The sequence below is a fragment of the Notolabrus celidotus genome, chromosome 9 (assembly GCF_009762535.1).
Source record: "Notolabrus celidotus isolate fNotCel1 chromosome 9, fNotCel1.pri, whole genome shotgun sequence".
NCBI lineage: Eukaryota > Metazoa > Chordata > Actinopteri > Labriformes > Labridae > Notolabrus > Notolabrus celidotus.
The window spans coordinates 13439651-13463407 of record NC_048280.1 but is presented as its reverse complement, the minus strand read 5'-3'; the positions used below and the strand labels follow the sequence as shown (position 1 = coordinate 13463407).

The following is a 23757-nucleotide window of genomic DNA, read 5'->3' as shown; positions in this document are numbered from 1 at the left end:
AATCAAAAGTATTGCTCTGCGGTTACACATATACACATAAAAGGACACACAAGGCTTTAAAGCTAGGGCAGATACAAATGATTAGTCAAACTGCCACCTCTCCACGCCACCAACGCTAATGGTTGCCACAGCAGTCAGAGATAAATGCGGCCAATCAGAGACAATCACCGGGCGGGCTGGAGAGGCAGGTGAACTAATGACGAGGACGGAACAGAGCGATGAAATCCTCTCGCAGAGCCTGACAGTCATTTGGCAGGAGAGACAACAAGTGTTTTCCTCACGCATCAGGTGGGTGTAAATGACACCCACCGGCTCTCTCACTCGTGGATCAGGCGTGCCCCTCGCCGTCTCTCGTCCTCTCTCCAATTCCATTTCCCACTTTTCTGTAATAGAAACTCAAACTCATAGAGAGGGGATCAAATAAATGTAAATACAGATGAAGTAGCACACCGAAGCTCTCTCTTCTGAAATGTAATGGTTAGATGAATGTACGTACAGGGAAGAGTCGATTACAGGGTGCTACTGAGCAGAGTGCCTGTACGTGTTTTCTGTAAGTGAAGAGAACACGTTTAGAGAAAATAACTCGATTTTTTTTATATAGTGAAGCTTTGCCAGAACCCATGGAGATATTTCAATTTATGAGAAAACTAGATAATTTATCATATATTTTTTAAGTGAAGCATACACTGCATGTCACCATTAAGAATGCAACAATACAATTGGCCCACATTTCACAACCCACCTTGGGTTTTTTCTTGTCACAGTTTCCAGTTTGGTTCAGGTCAGGGTTTTTGGAATTTTTTTTGTATTCCATTTTTGGGCATTTTGGGCAAATTTTACAGGAACAGGAAGGAGTTAAAGCTCCCGTCAGAAGTTTTTTTTTCCAGACTAAAATTAAATTGAAACTGAAAACTGAAACTACAGGTGGGGGAAGGTGTCAGACCAAGTTTTGAACTGCAGGCTGCTGAAACAGACAAGTTTTAGTGTTTCACAGCAAAAATTCTCAATGAGTGACGCATATGACTGTTAAAAGAGAGCACTGAATACATATATAAAGAGCAAAAAGAAGCAGACTGTTTTGTCCACAGGGGTCGTCAAAATCCACACAAACTGAAAGTTCCTCACAGGAGCTCAGAGCTTTCTTTTTTAACTTTTAATAAAAAAAAACTGGTTCATCTTATATACTGTACACTCCTGGTGTATTTTATGATATGTCATAAATAAATAAGCATGTGCATTATGGTATATGCATGTATAAAACTATGGTTTTAAATGTTTCTTTAAACAAATGATTTCAGCTGAGGATCTTAATTACCCAAAAAGAACATTTTCATATTGTTATAACAGAAAGGACGGCACTTTTGAGCCTACTTAAAGCTTAAACTTTGAATGTATCCTGGTCCTGGCCAGGTAGGCTTTGCTAATTAAATTAGCATGGTGTTCTAGCCAAGTTCAGAGAGAGACACAGATATTTGCCCCTGAAAACACACTTTAAAATCCACATATCTGAGTTTCCTTTCCAAATCTTGGGTCGTAGTACAGCCTTCAGTCAGCTAAGCAAAATCTCTCAGATCAGGCCCTTCCTTTCACACCATAACCTAGAGATTGAAATGAAACCAAAGTACATTCAAATAAGGCATTGTTCAAAATCTAAGGTTATTCACACGATAACTTTTCATGATTTAAAAAGGAAGAATCAAAGTTTAAGATTGACTTTTTGAAAATCTTCATTTCTACCTAAGAATTTAACACTTTAATTCCAGTGAATCTTCTTCTTTATGACTTTAGAAGTTTGGTTTGATCAGATTTGATCGACAGTCTTCTGGCAACATGGTCAAACAAACCAACAACTGTCCTAACATTTGCTTCCAATAACGCCTAATCCTGACTGGCGCACAAATTAATGTGATATCCAAGCGAGTCCTGTCCGGTGGAAACCAGTGAGGAGAGAGCAGAGCATTGAGTTTATTGGAAATTCTGAAGTAATAAAAACAAAACAACTCCAACTGCATGTTTGCAGGAACTCTTTGCTCATTATTGGTGGATGAACGAGGGAAAAAATGGAAGTTGAAAACATTTTCTTCACATTTACTCTACTTACTGCTTTCCTTTACTGCTCTTCATATCTTACAAAACACCATTCCAATATACAGTGGGGCAGAAATGTATTTAGTCAGCCACTGATTTTGCAAGTTCTCCCTATTAGAAAGATGAGAGAGGTCTGTAATTTTCATCAGAGGTACACTTCAACTATGAGAGACAAAATGAGAAAAAAAATCCAGGAAATCACATTGTAGGATTTTTAAAGAATTTATTTGTAAATTATGGTGGCGACCCAATGTAACCCAATAAAGCAGAATATGGTCAAGGTCTAATTGACAGAGTCCACTTTGAAAGGTGGCTTTAAATAAAAGCATTTCATTCATTTAAGAGGTTCTTTTCAGCCAAAGGGACCCGCACATTACTCAAGCCATCACATGATCCTTAAACCCTCTGTTGAGTGAATTTAAAACAGACAAAGACAGAAAAAGTGAAGAAGAAAATGCACTTAAGAGCACTTAATCACAAAGTGTCTCCTTGGACTAAATCAGAAACAAATGAGGACAAACTGGAAATGTCCGAGACCTTGGATGTATGTACCGGTACTTTGTGAAGAGCAAAAAGCTGAGGTGCCATTAATTTGAGCACATGCAATTATTCTTTGTCTTACCGATTTAGAGCTTCAAGCTGTTCTTCAAATAATAATGGCTCCGAAAAGCCAACAGAAAAAGGTCTTGCCTTGGAGGAACAGAGCTCACCTGCTGTATAGGACTTCAACCAAGGGCAGTGACAGAGATCTTTGCTCTGTGAGCCACATATGACCTTTCTCTTTTATGCCTTTTTTTATTTTTTTACCCTCCACCTCTTTTACCCTCTATTTTCACTGAATTCGTGTTTCCTCTTGTTCCAGGCTGTTGCCGCTACAGGCTTTTATGGAAAATGAGCACCCTGTTACATATCAAACAAAGGTCAGTGTGCGTTAGTGAAATATGTGCGCGTGTCTTTATGGAAAATGGAGTTGTGTCAAATCACAGAGAAAGGTCAGTGTGACGTGTGCGAGGAGTGATAAGGCTTGACTTGCTGCGAGTGACGAGTACAATCAGTATGAACTAATACACGTGACTGTATCTGTTATTACAGCTCATTCATTTGGATCAATCCTCCCAATCAGTGAAGCACAAGGAAAGCTAGTCTCTTGGACACCTCAAAACATATCACTGTTAGAAAGCATTGTATTCTCCAGTAAACCTGCAACATTTTACATCTCAGCCTCTTTCGACACAACAGATAAATTGCTCCCCATTTATTTTCCAAGAAAACACAACCACTTTTTTTCTGGTGCTGTGGTGCTGCAGCCAATAAACCAACAACACCTTTCACTGAATAGTCCTGTTTTTTAGATCAACCAGACGGGAGCAAACAGATTTGGAGTCTGTAATATCCATCTACTGGTATTACTCTCTGTTGTTAGGTGGTGGGTATGCAGTTTCATGGGCAGTCATCTGGTAGGTGTAACTACATCTGATGATTGCTCCACAAAATCACATTATATCCGAGGAATATGAGGCCATTTTGCAGAATTAAGCACACCCAGTGGTGTTAAAGCCATTTCCTCATGATGTTTCCAAGACAGTTACACTCCCATACACTCCCATCCTGTACACCCTGTTAAACACATTTAAAGTATGTCATTAACACAAATCACTTGATTTAAACACCAGTGAAAGTTTATGGGGACCTCTGGAGAGTCAGATGCAACACAGATCTAAATCCTCACCTCCATTCCATGTGGAAATTGAGTTTTTTGGGAACACATTCAAATGATGCTGTTACTTATGACTATAATGAATTCTAACCAATATGACTGTCACTGGTAGACAGTAACCAGTTACAATCTGAGCCGAAGAGGGTATTTTATGTCTGTAAGTTGGTGAAAATGCAGCCAACAATCTAATTGTCAGTTTTTATCTTCGCAATCCGGATTCTTCATTTCACACTCCCTCACTTCAACGAGAGATGTAATATAAGAAACAGTTGGAAAGTACCCCCTTTTTCTACAACGGAAGGCAACACGCTGGCAACAAAGCTAAAAGCTCACCTTTGAGGCCAAAGGAGCTTTATTTCTTGAGAGCCAAAGGTTCACTGCTGACACCTGAGTTCCTTTTGATGGAGCCAAGACAAACTGCTTTTATTGAAACATCAAAAAGGCTTGAGAAGGAAATAATCTTGACATGACGTGAGCCCAACTCACATCCAAGACCACAGGCCAATGTCAACATACACAGGTGTTTATTACCTACTGAAAAAGAAAAAGAATGAAAAACGCAGCCTGCATCCTCAACTTAGGCATGGGGAAGGAAAGAAAGTAGCTGAAGCAAGGATGAAGAGTTCAGAGTAGTCAACCCAGTCGTAAAGTTATACTTCACGTGCATAAATCAACATGGAAAAACCCACCAAGATGCACAAATTGACAATTTTAAACAGAACAGTTCGCAATACTACTCCTGTTTTAACAAAATAAGATGTTAAGTTCATACTGTGTACACATACAACACAAAGTCTATAAATAAAGCAGTCTGATGTGCTGTTGATTCTACACTCACATCTGCCTTATCACCACAGCGCTTTCTAAACTTGAGGTAAATCGTAATTTGTTTCCTCAGAATTATCCAATACACCTTTGGGTGCTTATGAGACTTCATCACATACCTCATCTCTATACATCATATGGTGGAGTGAAAAAAAGGAGTGCGAGTTTGACTGTGAAAGACTGTGAGAATGATAATTGATAACCCTCCAGGGCTGACAGACAGGTGGCTGACGAGTCAGAGCCAGAATGTGAATGTGGTTTCATCATTCTGCAGACTGAAAACAGATGAAAAGGTGCCAGGCACATAAAGGATGGTGTGTTTGATCACACAGAGTTGTGATGTAGTTAATGGTTGAGTAGAGGCACGTCTTCATCAGGGCACAAAGAGACCAGAGGACATTGACAAAGGGAGGACTGAAGCATCATCCATCCAGCGGAAGACCTAACACTCTAATCCCTCCAGCGTGAGGAAGATGGCAGAAAATGTGCAACCTGCTGATCCTTCATAGTTACAATTTGTGTTCATGCCTCTGAAAATAGAGTATGATCACTGGCCACGGTTACATGATGTTTTTTATTCAGAATTAATTATTCAGGATTTAATAATTTGGAATTAAAGTATTCTCCTTCGCGTTTACATGGAAATAGTAATTCCGAATTTAGGTTTACATGGAAAAAACGTTTAATCCTCTTTATTCAATTCAGCTTAAGGTCTGGCGGTTGGGAAGGGTTCTGATTGGACAGGGGCGGGCGTGACGTATTTACATCTACCGGAAGAAAACAGACTCCAGCTCTTGCTTCTTTTATTTTCCGTTACTACATGGAAGACCACACAATAAGTACAATTTTCACTTTGATTTTGATTATAGTTTTGAATAAGCAGCTGGACACAAACATACTGCTTTACTTTTGTCAGCTGAGGAGGAGAAGAGAGATAGAGGACAGGAGAAAGGAGGTGGAAGACCGTACTTTGGCAAATCAAAGCCAACGGTTAGTGCAATGGCTGCTCTACCTCAGCCCACTGACACATCCCTCTCTTATCATGACATCCATTTCTTCTAAGGCTCCTATTAAATAACTAGTCTCGGCTCGAGTCCAACGCTTGCTTCGGGCAGCCATCATGGAATATGAGTCCGCCAGCACGAAATATGTGCGTCATCGCGACAGGACAAGGGAACGAGCATGCGCAGAACGACCGGAATTAATTTAAAACGGAATGAATGCATACATGATCAGAGAATTATTCAATTTGGATTTAAAATCAGAATAAACCAGCCACTTATCTCGGATTTAAGTTTAATTCGGAATGGTCATTTTCATTCGGAATTAGGTTTTTACATGGTCATTTTTAATCTTTTTAAAAGGGATTTAATTCGTATTCTGAATTAAAGAGGAATTAAAAGTATCATGTAAACGTAGCCACTGTATAGGACTAGCCAAACCACTGATCACAGGGTTTATAGCTTTATTCACATTTGAGGTGTACTTAGGTAAGTCCATGACCTCCAAATATCTCATAATGGTAAGGTAAACAACCTTTGTGACAAATCCCACACACTGGAAAGTGAGTGTATGCATGGATGGATGAGGGAGCTGCAGCTGTAAAGCATTTCAGCTGCATTAGCCACTTTAGCCCGCAACCATTCTATCCATTGGTTTAATTTGAACCTAATAACTTCAGTCTGAGACTGTTGTATGAAAGCAACCAGTAAAGATTGTTGAATCAGTCTTACCAATATAACAGTCAGTTGAGAAGGAGGCTTTGGGAGCAGTTGCAAAACACAGCGCAATTGTTGGTTATAAAACAACTACCCCTTATATTTTATGACACACTTCACCAAAAAGTATTGATTTGCTTGGCTTAGTATATGCAAGAAACACTAACATACATTGATTACTTAATTTAAAAAAGAACAGAGGTCTATGTGCGTTACACTTTGTCTGACAATGCTGATTCCAGTGACCAACTTTCTAAAGAGATAAATGACATTGTGCCAGGAGCAGTCAGAAAAAGTCTTCAAATTCAGCAAAGTCTTTTTTAAATTTCTTTCTTGGGGCTGGGTGGGTGAGTTAAAGGTGACATATCATGCAAAATGGACTTTTTAATGGTTCTCTACCTGAAATATGTGTCCCTGGCATGTCTACAAACCCCCCGAGAATGAAAAAAATCCATTCTGCCCGTTTTGATTTCTACACCTTTCTGTAAATGTGTGTGAAACGAGCCGTTTCAGACTTCCGTGTTTTTGTTACGTAACAACAATATCCGGTCTGTCACGGAGTCAGAGCTCAGAGCTTGTTTAGCCCATAGACTGTATAAAATAATACTGAATCCCTCCCCCGTTTTTCATTACCTGCACAAATGTGTGGTAACAAGGAGCTTAGGAGGGAGGCATGCTAGTTGTAGGCTGTCTTAATAAACACAAAGGTCGGTTTTACTCCCCACGTCTGCAGATTTGAAGATCTAGTGGATGATTTTTATTTATCATGGATAAGTGCTAGCGCTAGTTAGCATAGCCACATAGCTACATGTTCGTAGCTGTGTACCAAGACACACGTCGACATACTGACAAATAAAACAACAAGAAACACTAAATCTGTGACCAATCCTTCAGAAAGGTCCTGCTACAGGCGCCTCTCCATCAGGATCAGATTCAGGATCAGATTCAGAGGGTTGAAGTAACGTGATCTCTGAGCAGGCGTGTATATTCAGCCAACATGTAAACATTAGATCAACGTGCTGGACAGCCGAGGCCACACCCACTTCCTGAGGGGGCGTGGTCAGAGAGAAAACAGAGTGTTCTGAGGAGGACTGAAGCAGAGGGGTTTTCAGGCATGCCAAAATCTGATTTCAAAGTGTTTTTTTGAGCATAAACTTTAAAGACATGTTTTGGGGACCTCTTAGACCAATATATATTGATGAAAAAACCGTGATATGTCACCTTTAAGAACCACTTTTATTGCCTATTTTGCCATCCAAACCTTTACCTTTAACCTTTATTTTTTATTTATATAACGCTAATCTAACCAAAGTTACAAAGTGCTTCACAAACAACAAGAAATTTAAAAAAAAGAAAAGGGTGTGCTGCGCCATATATAGTGGTGCAAACAATGTAACAGTATATAAAAAGCAGAGAGAGGTATTCTTTTCAGAGGACAGTGCTCCAAGAAGCAAGACACTGTTTCAGTGCACAAAGCATGCTGGACACAGGTGGAAAAATCTATCGTTTGTCTTGGCGAACTGGTTGTGGGCAGTGAGTCCATTGACCTTACAACCATCAATAGGCTGTGTTCAACTACTGTACAGGTCATTGGCAGGGTGGTGATAACAGATGGTTTTAGGAAGAGCAACACATCTGCTCAGAAACTGCACATTGCTGAATTAATTGAGGCATAAAACCCCAGTTAGCAACTCTTTCTCTCTAGGGGTCCCCCAAAATAGGATACATTTCATACACCTATTACTTTTTTTCCCAGATTTTATAGAACATTTTATCCATGCTTGTCACCGTTTCCTTTAGCTTTTTTTCACAATTGCGACTAGATATCTAGAAATGTAGGGAAATCGCTATTAACCCCACTTTTTAAACTCTGATTGGATGGCTATTTCTAACACTGGTGGAAGTAGACACATATGAGCATAACAGCAGACCTATGAATAACAGCTAATATCTGGAATGCAGATGTCTGAAAATAGTTAATTTTTGAATATTATTGTTTCTCTGAACATATGGTGTCCAGTTCTTCACACAGTTATTTAATTGGTTTATGCGTTTGCTCTCACATCATTTCGGACATCTACCTTTGGGTTTGTTGCAGTAGGATGATATCTCTTCCATACTGTGGCACCTAAACCATGACACTAAGCCTTTTATTAAAGTTTAAAAAATGAACCTTAAACTTCCTACTCCTCCACTCCATCACTCTCTCCTCCCTCTCTGTTCTTTAACACTTCCCTCCATGGCAGCATGATGGAGGAGGGATGTCTATGGAGAGGTATGACAGTTGGATCGTTGGCTGTCACATAGACTGATGTCCATCTCTGCCCGCTCAGACAATTCTGACAGCTTAACAATGAACATCTCAATGTCCAAACACCAGGCGTGTCTGCCAGTACACATGCACACCAACACAATCACAACACTGTGATCGAGAGCGATGAGACAAACAAACCGCCAGTCACACACGGGTAAACACAAAGATAAATACTCTGCTACAAGGAGAGATTAGTCTTTAAATCTGGTCTGCAGTGAACAAGATGCAGACACACATAAGACTGCTACATAATGGGAGAGTTAACCCTTCGTGGGGCGAAGCATGGCAAGGTTTTCAGACACAGCTTCAAGCATATAATGTTTTCTAGATCTCTGGTTGAAGTAATGTGGTAATTAAGAATCTCTGAGACAGCCACCCACGCGACTGAAGGACTTGAAACAATATAAAGTTAACTAACAGAGTCAAGAACACAGAGCCCCTGAAGTGATCTGATGCTTTAAAACGCTTAAAAATCTTTCAAAGAGTTTAAAAATAACATACCACACTTGTTTCAAAAAGCTGCAGACAGAACAAGCACTTTATAGGACTCTAAGACAAATTCATGAACCCTGTAAATGTACTGTGTTTTTTTTTTAATCTTGTGATCTTGTATCTCCTCCCAATACAGGTACCTGCAGAGGACTTTTTTTTATTCCCAGTGTTTACAGTTGGACAGGGGTTTACTAGCCTTCCTACCAGCTCAGCTTCTTCAATAATAGATGCCTGCAACACGGTGCTGTTCTATCCCCAGCTGGGGGGCTGTGAGCCAGCGCTTGATATGGCTTGTGGAGGGTTATTCATAGATTGCGGGCACACACGCACACACATGTATGCATGCATGCACGCACTTCCCATTTCGCCCATGCAATCCTGCTCTATCTCCTCCCAGCTGCCCTATTAAACTGAAGAATCTCGGGGAAGTGAAATGAAACTAGTAAATCTTGACTGCTTTTATGATTGACTTGATATGATTTGTATTATAATTTGGACCCGGTGCACCCTCCCTCTCCCTCTCTCTCTCTCCCACTTCCACCCACCAACGTACTCCCTATCCCCTTCCCATTCCTTTCATTACTTAGATTGGCTCTTGCAAATAGGCCATAGGGTCTTCATAACACACATATGTCCATATATTTACGCACAAAAACACACTTGAATGCCAAGAAACGCATATCCAAACAGACTAGAACCTCCCTCGCTAGGCAGCTCTAAAAGCGATTGAAAGTGGTCGGCTCTTGACCGTTTGGAGAGCTTCAGTTTGAGGAGCAGGGGAGAAAGCGCAAGTGAAATGTGGAAATGAGATGAACAGTTATAGAGAGAAACTGAGATCTGACAATCCAATCAGAGCCCCCTCCTTGGACAGAATGGGCTGAGCTCATAAATGAATGCATGAGAAAGCCCGGCGAGATAACCAATGGGCATAAGGACCTTAGAGAGATGGAGAGAATCATTATATCGAGTATGTGATGGCCTAACTGACAGACTGACTGACAGACAGGCTGATGGAGTGACTGTATGAATGGACCTTTTGAAATGCAGCCAGTTTGAAGCTAGAAGTCTTAGGGTCTTTGACCATCAAAGTCGGAACAGACATAGGCCAAGAGAGGGCAGAGTATTTGACTACAGGCCCTTTAGCCTTCTGTGGATTCGTCAAAAGAAATGATAACCACATCTCTGACTTCCTCTCTGCTTGGCTGATGCAGGCCTCGGTGACACCTTCTTTCCTCGCCACTATGTTTAAAAAGAGCATCTGTTGAAAACGGAGGCCAAGTCGTAAGTTTCGCAAGGCCTTTCTACTTCAAACTTAGATCAGCGGCCTAAACACCTGAAACATCCGCTCTCCAAAAGTATACTTCTGCTTTGACACTTTGCCAACGAGAACTCAAACTGGTCTTATCTGTAGAACAGCAGAGTGCTGGCTTAATCGTCAGTAGCTTTTTGAACTGGACTTTGAAGATAGCATTAACGTAAAGAGAGTTCACACAAAAAGTGACACTATGTTCAGAGAGTCCATATCCTCGTGAAGGTCATCATGAGTTAGAGCACAGCTCTCTATGACAATCTTTTCCGTCTCTAACCACCCTCTATTTCCGAGTACAGCAAAAATAATCTTAAAAAAGCAATCCAATCTCTCAGGTCCTTTTCTGCGGTTCAAGACAGGCCCTGGAAGAACTTCTGACGCCGCCACAGAAGAGCCTGCAGCCACACATCTGTCTCCAAAAGCCAAATGACTCACAGAAGACTGGGCCCAGTTACCTGAAGGGGGCCCGTGTCTGTCCCAGTCACTGACCACAGCAACACACATGTACATACTTTAACACAAGGACATAGGCAGAGTGACAAGTACACACCTGGCTGCCCCCCTTAACACTGACACAGGCTCGCACCCTGGCTTTTTTTAGTCTCCTGTGGATGGCACAAGTTCTTTCAACATCCTTCCCTGCCAAAACCAGCTCTTTTTAACAGAAAAGGAGCAAATCATTCAGTCTATAGTCTGTGGTGGGGGGCCAAAGCAAACTGGGCCTGTGGATGCTGTGGAATAAGAGCTGCTGGCAGCATGAAACCAGAGCAGATGAAAGATGAGGGTAGAGGAGAAAAGGAGAGGAGAGGAGAGGAGAGGAGAGGAGAGGAGAGGAGAGGAGAGGAGAGGAGAGGAGAGGAGAGGAGAGGAGAGGAGAGGAGAGGAGAGGAGAGAGGGGTGTGGCCCGTGGTGCTTATTTACTCTATCTGTATGATAATGCTATTACCTCCCATCTGATCAGCATGGTCCCCTCCTCTCACTGGCTAGCTCCTAGCTTTCATTAGCGACATGAATTATGGATCTGCCTCAGCATCTAAATGCTAAGCATTATGTCATTTGTGGTGCAGTTTTCCACATTCTTCTCCCTCTTTCTTTGCCGTCTCTCCTATCTTCCTTCACTTTACCATGGCGATCTTTTCCCGAGCTGCCACTGACGAAGATTATTGCACAACTATTAGGGACCGTGTGGGAAAAATTTGCATATCATCATATGCTCCTTGAGGTATTGATAGCGAAGAACTGACTATGCACTCACTCACTAAGACACATGATTGAAAACAAAAGGTTTTAGTTGCAAGCAGAGGCAGCATCAAAAACTGAATGAAGCAGGAAACAAAGGATGAAATACTAGAGACAAAATAATGAAAACTGCTCCTTGACACTGGCACCAAATGTAATCAGACCATGCCATTTTATTTGAACATCTTGGGACCTGGGTGGGCGAAGAGGGCACTACATTTAGTTGGTTTTATTCCTATCTGTTAGACAGAACCTTCTCAATCATTAATGATAATTACTTATCTTCCACCTCTCATATTACCTGTGGTGCACCTCATGGCTCAGTTTGAGGTCCACTTTTATTTTTATGCTCCCACTTGATAATGTTATCTAACGTCACAATCTTTCTTTTCATATGCAGACAACACAAAGATTTACCTTCTACTGAGACCTAGAACCCAAAAAGCCTTACTGCTGTTTTTAGCTATCGGATTAGTTGGATGGCCCAAACTTTCTAGACTTTACTCTGTGTGGCCTGGCTGTTGAATGTTAATCTTTTTTTAAGTTATTTTTTGGGCATCTGGCCTTCATTTGATGGGACAGCTGAAAAAACACATGGAAATGTTGGGAGTAGAAAGTGGTGGATGACATGCAGCAAAGGGTCATTGCTGGGAGCCCTATGGCCTCTGTTTATAGCACTAAGCCACACTTGCAGATCTTGAATGTTTGTTCTGGTATCTTCCTGAGCTCATGTCTTTGCTGTCTGTCAAAAATCTAAAAGTAGTTCATGTTAAATCATGTTAGCATTAGTTTGCAGGTTTTTTCTCCATGTGTTAACATTACCTGGTTTGTAAACTAAGTTATTGTTTCTCATAAATTGATATATTTGTACTAGCCAGAGCAAGAGAACCAGGGATACAGTTGGCTTTCTCCCCATAAAAAGGACTACCAGCTGTAGTGACAAAAAGACTGAATGGCTAGCACAGTTACCTAGTAGTGTAAATATGACAACAAACCAAAACATAGCCCGCCTCCGTCCATTCCTCTCTTTCTCTGCCGCAGAAACCCTTATCCACACATTCATCACATCCCGTTTAGATTACTGTAATAGCATCCTGTACGGCACATCATCCAAAGTCCTCCATAAACTGCAATACATTCAAAACTCTGCTGCACGCCTCCTCACCTGCACCCGCTCCCGTGACCACATCACCCCCGTCCTCCAACATCTTCATTGGCTCCCCGTCCCCTACCGCATACAGTTTAAAATCCTCCTCCTCACCCACAAAGCCCTCCACCACCAGGCCCCTTCCTACCTCACTGACCTCCTCCACCATCACACTCCTTCCCGTAACCTGCGCTCCTCACACGCCAACCTCCTGTCCCCACCTCACAGAACCAAGCACCGAACCTGGGGGGACAGAGCCTTCTCAGTAGCCGCCCCCACCCTCTGGAACTCACTCCCCTCCCATATCCAAAACTGCTCTGACCATTCAGCTTTCAAATCTCTTTTAAAAACTCACCTTTTTAAGTTAGCTTTTCATTTGTGATTGTACTGTTGTGTTGCTCTGTTTGATCTGTGTTATTTGTTATTTGTTAATTTTGCTTGTATTGATTTTAACAATTGTACAGTGTCTTTGAGTTTTTGAAAAAGCGCTATATAAATAAAATGTATTATTATTATTATTATTATTATTATTATTATTATTATTATTATTATTATTATTAAACAACTAGGAAAAAACTACACCACCTCACCAGAGATTTGGGTGAATTAGTTGCAAATCTACTGCTGTTAGCTAGCTCTCATAGCTTTTTTAGTTTGAGCAATAAACAACTGTGATAGGCTAAATAGAAAAAATAATCTCATTCTGGCAAGTAGCTTATTATCTGGCAAATAAGTAAGCAACTGGAAAAGACTCTTTGGGCCCTATACTCCTGGCTAAGTGTTTTGGGGTGAGGCGCAGGTGTCATTGTTATGTTCCACTAAACGCACTCAATATTTTTACGCCCAGCGCCTAGATCATGCTTTGCTTAACTTGCAAAATGTAGAAAGACACTCCCTAATTCACTTTGTGCCATGTGCTTTGGACTATGTGTTTCAGAATATATATCTATATATATAAATCTTTGATAACATCATGTTCCCAACATTTTATCCATTTATGGTAGCTTCTGACCAGCATGGCAGAAGCTGAATGTCAAACTTAAGGCTTTGAAACAACATCTAAACCAGTGTGACGTCACTGTGGCTACCTCCTGTATTTACACAGTATCTTGTGTGGAGACGAGAAAAGAGATATGGACTAAAAGAAAAAACAGGCAACAATATAGGAAGGAAAAAAAAGATGAAAAATTGAGGTTCTCTGTTTCCTGCTGCTCTAAGTGAAGCCACATCAGTACGCCCGGTGCAGTGCAGGTTTTTGGAGGATACATCAGCAATGAGACTGAAACTGGACACTTTGTCATAACAGCTCACTAAAAACATTACAGCTTCTCATAAAGAGCCCAAACCTGCTTTAATAGCTGCCGAGATGTTTCCTTTGGCCTGACGCAGGGGGACACATCTGAACAGGCAGGAAGAGTGCAGGTTTGTGTGTGCACTCATACAGGTCAAAACGCCTGTCTTCAGCTAGATGATCCGAAGGACTTTATTGTAAAACCCCAAACCGAGTTCATCAGTCCATTTCTGTTCTTTAGTTAACGGAGTCACAAATAGCCCCGCTGCGGTCTGCTGAATGACATCAACCTCTTATTGACTGTTTTACAAGATTCTCTGACCAGCGTGAGAAACCATGGTGCTCTAACCTCATGAAGGTACAGCCCAAAGACCCAGCTGAAAGTACACACAGGGAGGAGATATACACACTCTTACACACTTACACACATAAACACAAACACGATGGAACAGCACAAGCCCAGACCGCACATACTTTCCCCCTGCTGATGCTGGAGTTACTGAGTTTTACAAGTTGAACTTCTCCTCCTGGCTGCATTTTTCTGGGTAAAACACAAGATTCTTTTTTAGAAACACATACTAGGAGAAGCCTTTTAACTGATGATTCAGATTGTTATGGTTGGAATGCGAACTGAGAGCGAACACACATCACAGAGAACATTAGCTCTCGCCCACTGTGTCGTTTTTTCTCCTCCCAAACTCATAAAACATCATCGGATTACAGCAGCAGGAGAGGGTCAATCAAAAGGCAAAAATGACAGACACAGGAGCAAACTTTATGAGAGACAAGCAGAAGGTGTGGTCGGACTAAATGTGAAGACATTTATAACACAAATAAAGAAGAAGTGCTTTTGTGTGGTGTAAATGCTAAAAAGTTGGCACAAATGTGTACACATGCTTTGTTGTCTGACTCACGAACAGACAAAAGAGAACAGCGTGGGTGGCTTCAGATATTTGTGGAGTTTTTGATAAGTTTTATAATCAGGCTGAGTGTACTCCATAACACAAAAAGCTAGCTCAACAGAACACGTCAGAGTACATTCTGTAGTTGTCTCCCCTCTCCTTGTAAAAACTGTTTTTTCTGTTACATGAAGTTGCATCTGTGGCAAGTTTGTATCACATTTTGTCTAGATTATTTCCAAAACATGGTATGGGATGCTTTTCTTACAGCTGAGATCTGATTTCATTTAAGCTGGCTTTAAAGCTCCTGTGAGGTTTTTTTTTTTATCATTATGAAACAGATTTAAAATAACTGTTATGCCTAATATCATCAATCAATCAATCAATCTTTATTTGTATAGCGCCAAATCACAACAAACGTTATCTCAAGACGCTTTTACAAACATAGGAGGTCTAGACCACACTATGTCAAATTATGAACAGAGACCCAACTTCAAGACAGGGTAAGACTCAGTCTTACCCCACCTTAATCCATCATGAGCATTGCACATCGCAGTATTTAGCTAGTTACAGTGGTGAGGAAAAACTTCCTTTTAACAGGCAGAAACCTCATGCAGAACCAGACTCATGTTAGACAGCCATCATGCCTCGACCGAGTTGGGTCTGGAAAGACAGATAGAGGGGAGTAAGAGAGAGAGGTGATAGTGATGAGACGAGTCGTAGAAGCTGTTGCCGCTGGAGTCCAGCACGTCGGTATCAGCTGGAGTCCAGATCGTCCACAGCACGATAATAAAGACCCACAAAAGCAAATAAGGCCATTTGCAAAAAGATGGCCAATATTCTCAATTTCAATGCCTGCTTCTGCTGTCAGGGGGTAGGTGCCAGATGACACATTTAACATGACAATTAAGAAACCCCCTGTATTGATACATCTGATAGTTAAAGGAAAGCAGATGCACTTTTGTTAGAAAACAAGACAAATGCACAGGTCAACATCAGCAAAGAGACAATAGGTATCACTTCTTCCATAAGGGGCGCCAAATTAAACCGAGAGTTCATCACAGGAGCTTTAAAAATCAAAGATGGTCTTTTGTCAACATGGAACAATATAGGATAGGGAATCATTTTTCTACATCAACACTCATCCATCTATCCACCTTAGTCCTTGCCCCCATGATACCTTGCATGAATTATGGGTGTGAATTACAGTGTGCTCTATAACTGAACAAGCAAGCAGCATTTCCAATAGCAATAGGACAATCAGAGCGATTCAGAGATTAAAAATAAACAATTTCTCCACCTTCAAAGGATGGGAGGACAACATGAGGAAACTGGCTCAGATAATGTATGATAGCATATTTAGCTACATTATTAGCATTGTTGCCCCAGATGGCGAAGAAATGAACAACTGCTCTGAGACATGTTTACTTAGTAAGATTGTTAAACTCATTCTCATTAAGCTTAGCTGAGCGTTACTATACAGTTCACAATTATTAAGGCATCATCACAGCTGTAACTCACAGTTGTATTACGTTTCTAAAGCTGTTTGATTTTGTTCAGGTCCTTTTTGTTCAGCCTTAGCTTCTGAGAGCATCTGCAAACTATCTTAATGCATCAGGGAATATTATAGTCCCCACATTGATAGTTGTACTTAAAACTGTTCTTTGTGCAGCACTCATCATCTACATTTTAAACTTACCTGAGACCAACTACGTTCTTTTGGATTTCTCATTTTTAGGCATTGAAACTCTCAAAAGTGAATGGTGTATAAGGTATCTGAAGTCTGCTAGGACTAGGAGTGGGAATTGATAAGATTTTATCAATGTCAATGCCAATTCCTTATCAATTCTCCTAACGACTCCTGAGTATTTTTTGAGGGGAAAAAAAGTAGTTCTACACAGCCTCCCGCACCAAAATGAATCATTTTAATTTTTCCCAAATTATGTCTGCACAAGACTGAACATGAACATATTCAACTTGAACATACTGAACAATAGCTTGACCTCATTCTTGGCCTCGTGAGTCCGGACTTCGCCCCTCTAGCCTGGATGAAAATACTTTGAATTTGGAGAGGAAAACCGTTTTTCCTCCGGGGGTCATCGCGGAGGTATTTTACCCGGTGTCAGTGCCTCATTTTCGGCCGCATGAGTCCGTACGTGGCCCCTGGAGCCTGGGGGAAAATGCTTTGGTTTTCCATTCCCACCCCTAGCTTGGACATTACGAAATCTATCACAATCAATGCAGTTGGATATCTGTTAAAAAGTATATAGTATTTAGTAAATTAGCATATGCTAAATTGAAGGAGAATTCTTTCCAAACAACCGCCATTGGTGGTTAGCCACTAGGAGAAACTATCTTATGTCTTCTTCTGCTATATCACTGGAAGCTCATTTCTACAGAAGCTACCACAGACCATAAATTGGATAGAAAATCACAACTTTGACTTCATCATAACCAAGAACTGATGTGAATCACAGGAGGTTGAAATAAAGTAAGATGAGAATCACCTCTCAAACTCCAACAAACAATCAAAACAGACACGATGAAACAGTTGAGACATGTCACTGAGACACAGCCGTCAACAGAAAAAGGGCAAACAATTTTTAAAAAGATAGTGGCTCAGACAGACAATCCTCTGCAGTATCTCACCTTTACAATCCACTCTGTTAAATGTCTTCAACTATACAGTCCCAAAGTCTTGGATCAAACAGACTTTAACAGGGGTCACTTTATTTATTGGAGAAGAGTAGCAACAACACACCACTGTCTGCAAGTAAGAAACCAAAACTAAAAAAACAAACACATCTATCGGATCAGATTTAACTTAAGTGTTTCATCCTAGAGTTACCAAGCTAATACCTCTTCTTGTTTTTATGCCATTTTGCTACTAATGCATATTCTAATTAGAAAGAGCAGAGCAGGGGTTTCCTGTGTGTTGCATTATTACATATTTGGGTTTCCATGTTCTAAAGTTGCACTGTAGGGAACTCAAGCTGCATAATTTAAAGACAAGGCACAACTTTATGATGAGGAAAAGGTTCCCTCAGGACTGTTTGGACTGAGTTTGCCTGAATGAGATCCTGCCACAAGGGAGGAACATGAGAGATCATACAGGGACACATAATTGAAAGAAAGAAATACAGAAAGACGTCTAATGCTCAACCTCTTCATCATCATCCCTCTTTCTCTTTACTCCCCAGGGAGCTGGCTAAAAGACAGACAGGGATCTAAGCTTGTTTTTCCCCTTCATCTTTTGATAATCCCATCTTTTATGTGTTTGATGTTCCTCTCTACGCTCTCGGAACAAATCCCCTGTCGCTGCCCCCCTAATCGCATTACCTGAGGTGAAGTGCACTCTGGGCAGCTGGACTTCAACAGTGCCAACACCTCTACGCAACCATGACCCAGCAGGGAGTGCCAGCAGAACATACATGCTCCCGGTCACACACTTGACTCGCTCTAAGACACAAACAAACAAATTCTGGCACTCAATCTTAGAAGAAAAATGGAAAGAGATGCCAACTTGACTGATGGTGTGATAGCACAAGGTGGCCATATTTGTATTAGGATATAAACTGGCACCACACCTGACTAAAGCAGGGGGATGAAAGCACAGACAGAACAGAAGAGAGTCCGAAGGAGAAGAAGGGATATTAAGCCAAAGCTGGAAGAGAAGAGGAGAGAGGGCGGCATCCAAAAGCAACTGAAACTGTTTTTCATTCGAAGCCAGCATAACATGAGCTAGGTTTTAAATATGGCCCCGAGAGCCAGGGAGAGAGGAGCAAGTAAAAAGGAAAAGAATTAGATGAAAAAAGCACAAGAAAGTGAGCTGAGGTCCACTTTCCATAGCAACGCCATAATGTTTCTCCGATGTGACGTATCCTGTTCATGATTATGCACAAATTTAAACCTCTTTTGCAAGAGTGCCAGAAATATCTGAATGATCATAGCTATAATAAGAACAGCTTAGAGGGGAAGGACGGAAAACAAAAGGGGGGAAATAATGACAGAGACTCTGAAAAAGCTGAGCAGAAATTGTGGGTTTTCTTACCTGGATGTGGTGCAGACGAATCAGCAGCAACATAAAAAAGAGAGAAAGAAAAAGAGAGAGGTTGTTTGAATGTTCATACAAACAGGATAATATTAATATTCATAGGTGAACGTGCTGTGTTGTTGTGTTTTTTCAGGGTCCCTGCCTGACTATCTGTCCACTGGGAATCTTTGTTACCTGTGTAAACATGATCATGAAAAGCTCTTTAATTGAAGTCTATATCAAAGTTGTTGATTTACAATCACATTTATTAGTAAAAAAACACAGCAACAGCCACACAGGGGAAATAAAATCAGAACATATAGTGCTTTAAACAGAGTTTGATTCTTTAACACGAGAGTTGATACTGGAGACCACAGTACCTGTAAGAATTATTGAACATTTCAAGTAGTCTTCAGTTTATGTGGTGGTGTATTTTGCTTGTTTTGTTGAAGTTATGAGCTTGATATTGCCGGAAAATATCATTATGAATGGAACACTACAAGAGAACAAAATCTTCATCCAATTAAAATTGTTATTTGTAGGACAACATTATTATTCTCATTGAAGAACCTTCTGCTTTTAAAAAATGAATCTGACATCTAATATTAATTTGTTCATCTTTAATTCACCAGAAACATTCTCATTGATCAATAAATCTAAAGACAACCATTTCAAATTCATACAATTTCAAATACATGCACGGTACTCTGTTATGAAAAAGATAGGCATCAGTGAAATCAAGGCATCATTTTGCCTTCACTCCAACATTTATTCTATACTGATAAGTTAGATTACCAACATTTTAGTCCCTAATGTCTCCAACACTCAAGTATGAAGATAGATGAGAATAGAGAGCCAGTATATTACTGGGATTATCTAATGGGCACCTCCCTTCTTAAGTTTTATCAAATTAGGCCCATATCACCTCAAGGTGGCTTAACAGCTAGTCCTGGTGTTTTGGAATCATCCCTCTTCATATCAACACACCAAAAAAGGGATGAAAAGGGACAAAAAAGATGATAGGATGTGGAGAAAAAGAGGACTGAGCATAACGAGAAGCCTATTTGGGCTCTGGCTGTATGCTCTACCTCCCCCCTACTACTCGACTCTTATGAGAGAAGAGAGGAGAGAAAAGAGATGAACAAAAAGAAGAGTATGTGGAGACATGGTAGAAAAAGGACAAGGAAGGCAGGGCCAAATTCAAATGCCTGTTTTGGGCTAGAGCTCACCCATGCCAGGTTAGGCTGTACACTCTACTTCCCCCTACTATCCCATTTGCATAAAGAAAGAGAGGAGAGACGAAACAGAGGAAGGAGTACTTGGAGACATGCTAAAGGGAGGACAGGAAGGCAGAGCCAGAGCAAGAAGCCTGTTTGGGTTAGAGCTTACCCCTGCTGGTTTAGGCTGTATGCTGTACCTCCCCTACTACCCTATTTGCATAACGAACGAGAAGAGAGAGAAAACAAAGGAAGCAATATGTGGAGACATGCTAGAAAGAGGACAGGGTAAGCAGAACCAAGGTGAGAAGCTTGTTTTGGGTTCAGCTTAAGCAGCTCACCCCTGCCTATGCTGAGTGCTCAACCTCACTCTTCCCTATCATTTGCATAAAGAAATAGAGGAGAGAGACCCCTCACCCCTGCTATCTTAGGCTGTGCAAGCTCAGTAATATTCCCATATTTAGACAAATCTAAAGACAGCAGTATCTGAAATTTCCCACAAAGAAAAAACAGAGGACTGTAACAAATTACATCGATCAATAAATCTTATGTTTGCTTATTGATTCATCCAAGCAAACAAATTAGGTCACAGCATGACACTGTTGTTGGTGAAAACAATAGGAAGGCTTTGAAAATCAATACTAATTAATGATCACTGTTTGTTTATGAGGTACATTTAATCAACCAAAAGGAATACCTAATGCGAGCAAAAGTCTATAGTGCCAACTCTATCTAATGTTATGTTCTTTGCAAACTTATTTCAGTAAGTCATCGGGACTAATCTTCACAAGAACATGTTAATGAGAGAATCCAACTGGTACAGTGAAATGCAAGGTTTGTAGATAAACAACTCATTAGAGAAGGTTCACAGTGTCCCTCTAATTGATGTCTGGTAAAGAAGAAGCCGCCACCTCTCTGCTTTTTCATGAAGCGACGACTGCCGCTGTGGCCTCTGAGACCAGACTAAATCAAAAGCTTCTCACACACCAAAGAGAGTGGTTGGTGAACAGTGGGGAGAAGGTGCAAGATGTCAAAACTATAAGCAACGATCCTGCTGGTGACACCTTGGTGTGTACACAAACAAGAAGGAACACACTCACACAGCCAGACAGACAGAGCCAAGCACATGACCACTGATACACACAAACACAAACTCTCACACAGATGCAAACACTCAACAACTCTCTGTTGGCTTTCAAAACAAAGGTATTAATCATCATTACACACATACACACAAACACAGAACACTGTTGGGGGGGTTGAGCCTGTGGGACTTGTCAAACAGACACGCTGACACCTCAGTGCACCCTTTACTGCTGCTGTCATAGCAACCAAGGTCAAGTGGTCCAAAGCTGTGTGGTACATGTGTGCGTGTGAACGAGAAGGCATTGTAACACACTCCCAGAAGATCTAGGAGAAAATAATGAGCTAGTCGCTGTCAGGATAGAGTGGGAAGACAACACAAATCCCTCAGCTGTGCAGTGAGGTTCTACCTGTCCATATACCCACACCGGCTTGATCAAATACTTTACCAGATGAGGCCGTGCTAAGCTACAGTTAAGCCTCCAAATGACACCCAAAGAAGGTCACTCTTTATACATTAGCTGATGATACTGCTTTAAATTTCAAAGATTGTGACACCTGTGGAGCAATGAAGGAACCAATTAATGTAAACAAGATAATCCTGAGTTATCCCAAAGCTCAGATGGCCATGCACACCTTAAACCCATCAGCTGATGATTGCCTCCTCTGGCGGTGGTATACTTTTCAGGCATTCAGGTGAAGCCAGAGGTTTGGGCTACACGACTTCAAGGTAAGACTTCCTTTTCTGTGCCTTGCATTGTTAACAGTCAAATAAGCAACTGGAGGGCTCAGAGTTTGGATCTGATGAGAACCAGGATGTGATTCTTTTTGTATACCACATGGGAATTGGATGCTACTGCTTTGCTGCAGCAAGTAGTGCACAACTTCCTTAATATCTTGAATGACGTTATGTCTTTATCAGAGCCTTCAAACTTTTGGTTTCCAATGCATCCTTGATTCAATTGCAACTTTGAATCCTCAACTACATGATCTCTTCCCGTGTGAGACCACTTAACCTTCATGTGTTCATGACTTCACCCTATATTACTTATAAGAGAAGGTAGTCAAGCCATAGGTGCAAACATTGTAAAAGTGCTCTTAAATGCCATGATAACCTTCCATTCAAGAAAAACCATTGACAAACACAAACCTCTTCTGGCATCCTTTGTGCACAGACACAAAAACACAATGACAATGATGGCTTTGTGCAGAGGATCTGAAGAGGACGCTTCTGAAGTGTAACTCAGCGGTTTGAAGTTCAACACTCTTCCATCACGTCCAATTTAATCTCTGTTTCAGTCACTGAGGCACCAGCATCCTGACTCCAAACACACTGCCTGTCCGAACTGTTGTAGTCTTCAGTGAAGTGGTGCCACTCCCCACACAATCTGTCACAGTCTACCGAGGAAGCACACAAGTACAAAGCAATATTTTATCTTATATATGATTGAAACACAAACCAGAGGGCGTTTTAGGAGCCAAGGTTGTCTAAAATGTTTACAGGACAGGTACAAAGATATACAATTGGAAGGATAATGAATTGGCGCATAAGTCATACACCTCCACATTAGCACATATAGATATCCAGCACTCACAATGATGCTAAAAATAAGATGACGGCACATTCATCAGTGGGCTTTTACACTGTTAATGCAAAGCAAGGAAGTCTTATGAAACATGCCCACAAACACAAAACACAAAAGGACAAATGCTGTTTGAACCTGACATCTGGGTGATGTTTCCAGACCGGTGGCTTTGGCCCCACAAGACACATGTTGGCATCTTTTTTTTCTGGTTCAACAATTATTCAAGGCCTTGTGAAACAACATCAGGTATTCATCAAAAAAGAGGAGAAGAAGAGAAAGAGAGAGAGTATACTTTGGCATCACCCAAGCTGAAACATTGTGATATGTAGCTATTGTAGACATTCTCTTTAAAGGATGGCAGGTATTAAGTGATAAAAGGATCATCCTTAGTCTCATATTTGATAGAAGATCCCTTTTGATTCAATTTAAAACACACCTCCCTTTTCAATTTAAAATCCTCAGCTACATGCTGATCATCCAATCATCTGCTAGAAGGCTAACTAGAATCACTGCCTGCTAGCTGCTGCCTCAAATAATCAGTAAAGTTGCAGTTTAAATCTGTCTGTGGTCCTAAATAGGGATGCACAGATCCTATCCTGGTATTAGATATCGGCTAGATCAGACTCAAAAAGCTAATTGGATATCGGGGGCAAAGGGCTGATATATAGTGCCGATCCATATGGCAGATCTATTCATCTTAGTTCTATGCTTTTCTGTGTTTACAACAGCCATGTGCGTCTCCTACGTCTCCAGCCGGCGCGGCTGGTCTGTGCATTTTTGCCCGGTGGAGCATGATGGA

At 41.0% G+C, this 23757-nt stretch overlaps 1 protein-coding gene and 1 long non-coding RNA gene across 4 annotated transcripts in view; one reads left to right on the top strand and one right to left on the bottom strand.

The window, feature by feature from the left end:
* LOC117819324 overlaps positions 1–3008 on the top strand; it is a 30169-nt gene extending 27161 nt beyond the window's left edge. Inside the window, exon 3 of the long non-coding RNA XR_004632534.1 lies at positions 2951–3008. This is a non-coding gene — a long non-coding RNA (uncharacterized LOC117819324). The remainder of the gene's footprint in view (positions 1–2950) is intronic.
* fbxl17 (F-box and leucine-rich repeat protein 17) overlaps positions 1–23757 on the bottom strand; it is a 300805-nt gene that overhangs the window by 114743 nt on the left and 162305 nt on the right. Inside the window, exon 9 of one of the 3 annotated variants that reach the window (XM_034692625.1) lies at positions 1553–1598. The exons of the other annotated variants lie outside the window; for them this stretch is intronic. Coding sequence (XP_034548516.1) covers positions 1568–1598 — 31 coding nt within the window. The 3' untranslated portion in view covers positions 1553–1567. Of the gene's footprint in view, positions 1–1552; positions 1599–23757 lie in introns of those variants that run through there. 3 annotated transcript variants of the gene reach the window in all.